General features: G+C 36.4%; 1 protein-coding gene across 1 annotated transcript; it reads right to left on the bottom strand.

Moving 5' to 3' along the window:
• Positions 1-241: 241 nt before the first annotated feature.
• LOC124256573 (probable G-protein coupled receptor B0563.6) lies at positions 242-1,582 on the bottom strand. Its single transcript, XM_046690556.1, has one exon. The coding sequence runs from the start codon at positions 1,580-1,582 to the stop codon at positions 242-244; it is 1,341 nt and encodes a 446-aa protein (XP_046546512.1).
• Positions 1,583-11,070: the final 9,488 nt, after the last annotated feature.

Raw genomic sequence — 11,070 nt, 5'->3', positions numbered from 1 at the left:
AAGATACAGCGCAGAAAGATGCAAATGTTGAAAACTTATCTCGTGAGAAGGTTACAGACACGTTTCAGTTGCATTCTCAGCAAAGCATATTTTCGAATTGATCATTTTTGCATTTGTTTCGTTCACTCTGACGTCCTATTACCGTTCGTCAGTTATGGCTTCGTGTTCCTTCAACCCTCCTGAAGGAAAATGATTCGCTTGTCCAGATTCACTATCGATGTCTTTCCCAACGGAAGTGACGTCACTGCGCGTGCTCTGTGTGGAGTTGGTGCTGATGCGGCTGATGGTTGGGGGAGTTGTAGTTAGTCTTCAGACACCAGAGACAGCTGCGTCTCCTTCCTGCGTCCCTTCGCTTCCCACAACACATTTTGTAGAGTGTCAACCGAAAACGCTCGCTCGTCCCCAAATACACGGTGAAGTCAATGGCAGCGTTGATGGACCAACCCAGCGACACAAACGGTGGAAATATCATCAAGAGGTAATGCTCACGTTTAAAGGGGCGAAAATCCGGATTGTTCGCTGTTAAGTTGCGGATAGTTATCAACGGAATGTAGACCATGAGGAAGAACGCTGATATGACGAATACGGTGACAATGAGCTTCTGTTGTTCAGTATCCTTGCAAGTCGAAGTTACGGCCAGTAGTCGTTTCCGGAAGTTGCGGGTTCTCTGGATCTGGACTATTATGCACATGTTCACCACACAGACAAACACAGGGGGGATATACGTAAACAGGAGGTCGTATACCATGTTGTAAACAGCCAGCAAGGTGTCCATGACGCTACCGTCGTCGTACGTGATTGTTCTTAACCTTGTGAATGTCATGTTGAGGTCCTTATCAAATACGGTCACAGGTTCGAAGTTGGTGACTTTAGGAATGTGGAACACCAGGACAATAATACCCACTGAAAGGCATATGGCTTTCGAATGGTGGGAAAGGATAAAGTTCTTGACCTTGAGAGGTCGAAAAACAGCAATGAATCTGTCGAGTGAGAACAACATGATGCAGTAGGCGCCCAATTTACAGCACGCAATCTCGATTAGTCGATCTCCATAGGGCACGATGGTGTTTTCTATAATAGTAGCTTCAACGATGTCAAAATATCCATAGAATTTAACAGCCGAGCGGAGAAGTCCACACACAAGGTATCCCGAGTCTGCGAACGACAATGCAGCAAGGTACACGTAGAACCCGTGACGTAATTCTGGTTGAAGAAGTACACATATACCGATGACGTTTAACACAAGTCCCACCAGGCAGACGATTGGTTTAATGATGATGTCAATGGTGAGTTTAATAGTGTCATATTGTTGACGGGACACCGTGCCGCTGTCGATGAGAGGTGGTAAAGCTGGTTTTGTGGTGTTCGATTCTTGGGAAGGTTCAGTGAAATTCGACTCTGGTGATGGTTCTGAGAAACCGACCTGAACTGCATCATCGGCATACGCGGCGTGTTCGTCTTCGCTCGGTAGACTTGATAAGGTGGACGCTGGTGGAGGGTCCTGACGTTTTACATCTGTTGCTTCGCAACCGTGCATGAACAAGCTTGCAAACAGAACCAATAACGCGAGATATCTTGTCATGGTTACAAAGGTTGAGTATCTATGAAGAAAAACAGCATAATAATCGATTAAATATATCTGGTGACACAATTGTGGATTCATGTATAAATTCTGCATGACGTAAAGCAAACACGTGCATTTATAAACCCACGGTACTTTTTTTTTTTTCACATATTTTTATTCAGTTCAAGAGTATACATATAATTGCATAGTCGTCCATATACACTACATTGATTCAGTCAGGATACATTTAAATATCAAATATCTACATGTCAAATACATTTTCACATGTTTATGCCATGAAATATACTGAGATTGGAACTATTGAGCATATCTACCAGTGGTCTCAATTTTTACTCAAATTTATGTTCTTTATTTTTCTTTGTTGCAATATATCTTTCTATTTTCATTATCTCTTTAAGAGATTTCTTGAATTTCCAAAATACAGGAATGCTATTTTTTATGCTCATATTGTGTATGTACTTCTTGGCTAGGAGAATGATATGAAACCAAAAAAGATTATGAACTTAGTTAGGACAAAACCTGGTATTTTGTCTTTCAACAAAGCTTCAAAGTGAGACCAGAGGTTTTTGGTATGGCGACAATAATAATACACATGTTCTAAATCTTTTCTTTCTTCCATACAAAACGAACAAACATCGTCATCAACAATTTTCATATATAGCAACTCACGTTTGGTGTAAATGTTCTTGTGAATAAATTTGTATTGAAAATCGATAAATTTAACATCTTTAGTACATTTTCTAAATTTATTGAATATGGATTTCCAGTGCATATCTTCTGGAAATTGGGTTTTCCATTTTGTAAATACCTCAGGTAGGCTGTTTTTCCTTATTAAAGTATCGTTAGAGTATCTACAACCTTTAGAATAATTTAACATATTTCTTAAGGGTTCTAGAATATTAATATTTTCTCCGATGAGATTTCCATCAGATATGGATTTTCTCCATTGGAGAGGGATATTTAATAACATTTTATTGTAATGTAGTACTGTGCCATTCAAGTCATATTTGTTTTGTAATTGCGCAAAAGACAATATACCTTTGGAATCACATATATCTCTAATAGTACAAAGTCCTTTGGAAAACCACGACTTAATAATGAAGTTTTGATGAGTAAATTGGTGGTTAAGCCATAATGGTTCTGCTAAAATATCATCTACCTTGTTTCCCTCACATGTATACAATCTGTAATAAACATTCAAAGATTCCAATACATTTTGCCAAAAAGGGTTTTCTAGTGAAACAAAGGTATTAATATTAGCTCCAAGTTTAAATATATCATCTACAGGAAAATGTTGTATATGTTCATTATTTCTAATATATCTTTGGAGATATGATAATTTTAAGGATGTGACAAATGAAGTGATATCTATCATTCTAAGCCCTCCTTCGTCATAGTCTCGCATTATAGTTTCCCGTTTAATTTTTATCTCTCTTACCATTCCATAAAAAGTCAACAAAATCTTATTAAGATCTATGATTAAAGATTCTGGTGGGTTAGATAAAGCAGTAAATATATGCACTAGTGTTGACAATGCTAGAGATTTAATAACGATTATTTTGCCAATTAAGGTTAAATTGCGTTTTCTCCAGTTTCCTAATATTCTTTTAATATTATCTAGCTTTTTACGTGTGTTAATCACCCATAGGTCTTCCAGCTCTGCATTTAATGTGACTCCCAAAACATCAAAATTACCTTCTTTCCAGTCTAGTTGGAGGTTGTTACATAATTTTAGCCCACTCCCTGTCATAGAGCCTAGCCATACCGCCTTTGTTTTTTTATTATTTATTCTTAGTCCTGACATTTTGTAAAAAAGTGTCTAGAGTGTTCATTGCTGCCTGTAAACTATTTTCAGACCCATCTAGAAACAATTCTGTATCATCCGCATACTGTCCTATCTTATGTTCATTATCATGTAAAACAATACCTTTGATTTCTTGATTCTGTCTGATCATTATCCCTAATATTTCTGCGACTAATAAAAACAGATATGGGGACATCGGGTCACCCTGTCTACAACCTCTTTCGGTATTGAAAAATGAGGAAAAATGGCCGTTCTGAGACACGCAGGTTTGGTTATTATTAATTAATATTTGAATCCATTTTATCATATTTGTTCCAAATTGAAACTTTTTTTAACACATTTACTATAAAAGTTTTCGAAACAGTATCAAATGCTTTTTCAAAGTCAATTAATACTAGAAGGCCACGTTGTTGTCTTAATTTAGTTTCAAAAATAATATCATATAACAAACGAATATTATCGCTTATACATCTACCCGATAATAATCATGTTTGGTTACTATGTATTAAAGCTGGTAAAGCTAATTTGAGTCTGTTTGCAATACATGAACTTAATATCTTATATAATATATTTAAGAGTGTAATCGGTCTCCAGTTTTTTAACAATGTCCTATCTTTACCCGGCTTAGGTATACATGTAATTATGCCTTGGTTAATTGTTAAACTTAATTTATCATTGGTAAGCACTTCTAGGATATATCTATACACCCATGTTCCTAAATCTTTCCAGAAAAACTTTAAAAATTCTACACTAAAACCATCAATACCTGGACTTCTATTATTTTTCATGGCCTTTACTGCTGCAGCAACTTCTTGTTTTCCAATAGGTTTCTCTAATGACCTTTATAACACATCGTCTAGTGTAGGGGTTGTTATAGTACTTAGAATATTTGTATCATGTGTTTCATTTACGGGCATAGCATATATTTTTGGTAAAACTTCATTTGTTCCTGTAAAATATCTGTACCATCTACAATAATATCACCATTATCTTTTTCTAAGTTTGTAATAAGTTTACTGGTATAGTTCCTGTTCTCCAAATGGCAGAAGCAATTTGTTGGTTTTTCGTCTTCTTCGTACCATCTAATTCTGCTTCTTATTTCTTGTCCTTTACGCTCTTCCTCTTTAATGCTTTCTTATTCTTTTTTTGTTTTAGATAATTCTGACAGAAGACTTTCATTTACATTTTGAAGATCATCTCTATAATGCTTTCTAATTCTTTTTTTGTTTTAGATAATTCTGAAAGAAGACTTTCATTTACATTTTGAAGATCATCTCTAATTTCATCTTCTAGCTTAGCAATAGTTTTTTCCAATTCTGACGTTTTCCTTGATTTATCTTTTTTACGGAATGCAGAGTATGATCTAGTACTTCCTCTTATTTTCATTAAGAATGTTTCTAAAAATAAAGTATCTGAAATAGTTTAATGTTTCCATCATTTGTCTTTATTTCATCTATATTCATATTTTGATCGTGATTATACTCTTTCTTCATATCTGTTATTGTTTGGTTTATCATTTTTATATATTCACTGTCATGTAGAAGGGATGTATTCAATTTCCAATAACCTTTTCCTTTTTCCTTTACAAGTATATTGGAGAATGACATACTAATTGCAGAATGGTCAGATTTGTAACCTGGTAGAATTGCGGTTTCTTGTGTTATAAAATGTATATTTTCTGGAGTAATAAAGAAGTCTAACCTGGCCTGTTGTCTTGGTTTTGTCTTCCACCATGTATATTTCTCTTTATCTTTATTAAATTCTCTCCATACGTCAACCAGATTCCCTTTTTCAATATAATCCATTACAACATCTCTAGCTTTTGGGTTATTGATATTTTTGTAATTTTAAAGGTCTATGTTTGGATTTAGAACTAAATTCCAATCACCACAGATCACCAGAGAGCTATTATCTATGCTATTTATCTTTGTAAAAAGAGTGTTATAAAATTGTGGTTGATCTGTATTTGGACCATATATGTTTGCAAGAGTAAGACGTAAACCTTCTAAAGTTACATCAACAATCACATAGTTTCCGTTTTCATCCTTAGTGTATGTATATAGTTCTTTCCCACAATTGTTATTATTATCTTTCCCACAATAACATGGCTACGCCACGTGCATTTGATTTGAAAAGTGCTATTATACAATCCAAGCCCCATTCATGTTTTATTATATTTTCTGTGTTTTCATCTACATGTACATCTTGAAGGCATATGACTGAATTTTTTTTCTCCATAAATTCAGTACTTCCTTACGTTTTTGTTTTTGAGCTAGACCTCTACAGTTGGCCGAGACTATTTTAATTCCGCTACTCATAAGTAAAGATTGTGTCGTTATGTAAGTGTATAAAAACGATATCTGAACGTACAACAAAATGAACTGATATATTTTTTTCATAACAATAAAATGGACTGACTGACTGAGTTTAGTTTTACGCCGCTTTTAACAATAAAATGGAAATGGGCTTCAAACATTGTGCCCATGTGGAAATCAAACCCGTAAATAAAATGGAAAACACATAAATGTAAAAACAAAATCATATCCGGTGAAGGATGTATACTCTACTGATAATTGCCATGTTGTAGGGCTACCGGCCTTTTCTTATACATTATTGAATGAACAATATTCTAAAGGTAACGCAACAATTATAAGCGAAACCGATGTGAATGTAATATCTCTGGCAATCGATTTCAACTGAAATGTAATATCAAACAAATAACATATATCAACTCATATACCAACTCATATCGAATACATAAATAAAAAAAGTCTACACCCTCTAACTGTTCGACAGGATTGATCACATAATCAAAATACAAACTAATAAATCCCTGCTGGTCCTTAGTGAAACCTCATGTCTCTAAAGAAATACAGATTGTTCTATCTGGAAGTTTGAATCTATATAATAATGTAGAACTAAATCAATAATGAGACCAATAAAACTAAAATCAGAGTATCTCAAAATATCCTTAATTAAATGTCATGTCTCTAGATAGATGAAGATGGCTTTATTGGAATCTAAATATTTATTTAACATGGATTGATTTAGAGTGAGTGAGTGGGTGGATGAGTATGATTTAACGCCGCTTCTGGCAATATTCCAGCAATATCACGGCGGGGGACACCAGAAATGGGTTTTGGATTGATTTAGGATCATTTACAGTGCTATTATTCCGTGTTAATATTCTGGCTTTTGAGGATTCAGATGATCACCTCGGATAAACGAGTGATATAAAAACCATACAACAAAGTACAGTTTTACTCACTCCGTTGGTTTTGGGTAATTTCCAAATTATGTGGGTTTTGATAGTGAATTTTCTTATACATTCTTGTAATAATATTCTAAAGGTAACGCAGCAATTATAAGCGAAACAAATGTGAATGTAATATCTCTGGCGGTCAATTTCAATTGAAATGTAATATCTAGCAAATCACATATATCAACTCATATCGAGCAAACAGTCTACGCTATCCAACTATTCGGCATAATTGATCCCACAATCTTATAAAAATTAATAAATCACTGCATGTCCTTAGTGAAACCTCATGTCTCTAAAGAAATAAAGAGTGTTCTATCTGAAAATTTGAATCCATATAATAATGTATAACTAAATCACAAATCATTAATAGTGAATTTCTTATACATCTTGAATTAATATTCTAAAGGTAACGCAACAATTATAAGCGAAACCAGTGTGAATGTAGTATCTCTGGCAGTCAGTTTCAATTGAAATGTAATATCGAGCAAATCAGTCAATTTCAATTGAAATGTAATATCAAAACATATCACATATATCAACTCATATCGAGCAAAAGCAGTCCATTAGGATCTAAATATCAACTATCATGGATTGATTTAGAGTGAGTGAGTGGGTGGATAAGTATGATTTCGTCGCTTCCGGCAAGACTCCAGCAATATCACGGCCCGGGAACACCACAAATGGGTTTTTGACTGATTTAGAATCCTTTACAGTGCTATTATTCCATGTAAATGTTCTGGCCTCGGATAAACGAGTGGTATGAAATTGAAAAACACCATACAACAAAGTACAGATTTACTCACTCCGTTGGTTTTGGATAATATCCAAATTATGTAGGCTCTGATAGTGAATTTTCCACGAAAAACCCCCGGAACTCTATTCATATCCAATCGAGTCTACCTCACTCGCACATGGTGCTAAATTCTGCACGAAAAACACATGATTGTCTGGCCTTGACACTGAATGTAAACAGTTAATAGCCTTGACCTTTGCGAAACTGTCTTCATTTCGTTGATCTTGTTGAAGACGCTCTGTAAGTCGTATTACTCGTATCTTTTCCATACTGACTTCGGTTCCTTGGGGTCCTTCGTTTCGATGACAATTTCTATGTCGATCAAACGCACTCTTGTCCAACGACCGGTTGATTTACGAATTTCTGTCGACTGTCGGCCTAGTATGGCACGCCTCTTTTTCAACATAGGGGGTAAATCGGTCTGAACGCTGAATTCTGTACCTCTCAGGGCTTTCCCAGATTTCAAGACTGCGTCTCTGTCCGGTATTGACAGAAATGAGGCAATTATACTGCGTACTGGATTTTGGCGGTTTTTCTGTTGATACTCCGAGATCGGTAGGCGGTGTACAGTTTTAAACAACATGTCGGCTACCCTCTCCACAGTAAAATTAAGCTTATCTATCAAGAAGTTTCTCTAAAGCCTTTCCGTGTTTTCTTCAGGGACTTCTTTGATGCCATAGAATAGTAAATTTACTTTTCGGTCATGTATGTCCTTCAGTAGGAACTGTCTCCCGAGTTGTTCGTTTGCTTGCTCGGATTTGTCGAGTTCCATTCGAAGCGCTACGATATCGTCGCCATGTTTCTTAATGTCAAATTCCGTTGTTTCAACGCGTTTGTTCACTGCTTGTATTTCGGCTTTCAAAGATTCAAAAGAGTACTGCAATTCAGTTTTTGTTGACTGAATAAGCTCTGCAAGCCGTTTTTCAGAGGCTAATACAGTATCTTCGAGCGTCGGGTTGCCTGACCGTAGACTTGGTTTGCTGGCCATTTTCGAACCACTTTATTTTTTTCAATTTCAAGAGCAATTGTCAGTAAAGTTCGCTGCAATGTTCACTTACAGTCTGTTTTTTGTTGTTGTATTACAGTTTCGAGGCGTAGAACTTCATAGAACTTGGATGGTGATGGATATTTTTCACATTGGCCGGAGCCCTAACAAACACGTCTTACGTCCTCACATGCGCAACCGGAAGTCCAACCCACGGTACTTATGTAAACGATTAATGTTTCCGGTTCAATTATTTTCCGGTGGTGGGAATATTCCGATCTGAAAATATTCCCGAAACGGCACGACGAAATAATATCCTTGGAAAACATTCAGGGGGAAATATCCTACAACACTACTATAATTTCAGAGAAACAGTATGAGTGAGTGGGGAATGTAACCCGGGTCTTCGGCGTGACGAGCGAACGCTTTAACCACTAAGCTACCCTACTGCCCTAGGGAAACAGAGAGCTGTGACGGGGAGTATGGGAGTCAGAGCTTGAACAATATACAGTTTTGTTCGACATACCTTTGGCTTTGTAAGAAATGACGTCAAGTACAACGGATCTACAGAATTATAGGAATTTTAAACAATCCCAACACTAAAATACACGAAAGAGGCAGGATCCTTACACCATACTTGGTGGTGGATAGTGAGTGAGTTTAGTTTTACGCCGCACTCAGTAATATTCCAGCTGTATGGCGGCGATCTCTAAATAATCGAGTCTGGACCAGACAATCTAGTAATCAACAGCATGAGCATCGATCTACGCAACTGGGATACGATGACATGTGTGGTGATGGATCTGCTCACAGTTCATTTATCAAACATTCAAACCGTTTCATCATTACTAAATTCTAAATTCTAATTTTTCTGTGATAGCACAAAATACAACCAACATAGTTCAAACCGTTAAATATATAATATATAATTATTGTCTGAAAATAATAAACGATGAATGTCGTTTATATGACTTTTAGAAAATAATAAAAGAAAAATGTACGTCTGTCAAGATACGATTTTTCTTCGTGTAAGAAAATATGATTACAAAGAAATGTAACTGCTAAATATATAAGTTCAACCCTGGAGAACAGTCAGTCTCGATTACCTATCAACATATATTCCACTGGGTGTACAAGGCAAAAGCGGTCAATATTATTCAAATGAATCACTGAAAATCTTTGATGACACCAACCTTTGGCGAAAATTGTAAGCACGTTCTGCTTAGATGAAATTGAGAGGTACGCCCTGAATCGGGCAAACGTGGTAATTGTCTTTGATCAAATAAATATAAACAAATCTCCTTATGTTCAACATTTTGAATAAAAATAATTGAAATCGATTCCACTGACCTAGATGGCATCGAACGAAGTCAACAGCTTGGTGAACATAGAGAGGAAACCATCCCCTGCCCCTACACAGACAATCCCCGGGGGTATTATTATCGGAGGTGTGCCACTGACCCTTGTCCAGTTGCTGCAGTGAATGACAATAGGAATCAACGAACCGAGATTCCTAACAAAAGCGACGTGGAACACTAATAGCCTTATACAAAATGTATATTTGTGTTCTGTATTCCCCTGTGATCTATTAACACCAGACAAACTATACATGGACTGGGCCTGCTATTGTGTGTTGCTAAACGAATGCATGTCTTTCTCTGTACGTGTAAGCGGCAGAATATCTGCAGTTGTCTGGCCAAGACTCAATTGTTTATAGGTCCCAGGCGAATGACAGGAGCACTGCTGTGCTGAGTTACAGATCGAACAAACACATTTAAGCATTTTGTGGACGTGGCGGGTGCCAAAGGAAGAGTAGGACAGGCTTGCCGTTTTTGCAAACACAAGGTGTCAAAAACAGCGATCCGTTCATAACTTTGTCTTCTGTATTCTTACTTCCGGAAGGTAATAGAGACTACTTATTCTCAGTCACATCATTTTTTCGATTTATTCTACATTTTATTTTGTGAGTGAGAGTTGCAGCGTGATTTATTGTAAGTTTGTTTATCGGGGTCCCGGGCCAGGCGCGTATCAAGCCAATTGTTTCATGTAAGTCCGATAGGTTGCAAAGCTTATATTTAGATAGTATTTAGGGATTGCAAATTTTATAGCAAAAATCATGTGTAAGTCTGGGCTTTTTTAATGATGGTAGCTACGCCCCTGCGGGCAATAGAAAGGTTTAAAATCGGCATTAATCTCTTTTCGAAATGATTGAATCTTGTGGGAGAATGTTCAATTGAATAATAAATTCAGATAAAAACGACAGTAGGGTTTCCAAAAAATCGCCCGAATTAAAACATGTTCGGATTAACAAGTCATAGTAAGTGAGTGAGTTTAGTTTTACGCCGCACTCAGCCACATTTCAGCTATATGGGGTCAGTCTGTAAATACTCGGATCTGGACCAGACAATCCAGGGAACAGCATGAACATCAATCTACGCAACTGGGATACGATGACATGTGTCAACCCAGTCAGCGAGCCTGACTACCCGATCCCAAATACGGTGTACACCTAGTATACAAGTCCTAAGAATGAGTCATATAATGTGTCCTGATAAATGGATTTAGGTAATAAGGATAAGAATTATGCTTTTGTCTAACTTGATATCAGATTTGTAAATCATGATGCTAAGAAAGAAACACA

This window comes from Haliotis rubra, unplaced genomic scaffold, assembly GCF_003918875.1.
Source record: "Haliotis rubra isolate DU_JTF1 unplaced genomic scaffold, ASM391887v1 Scf1163, whole genome shotgun sequence".
NCBI lineage: Eukaryota > Metazoa > Mollusca > Gastropoda > Lepetellida > Haliotidae > Haliotis > Haliotis rubra.
This window is presented reverse-complemented; position numbering and strand designations above follow the sequence as displayed.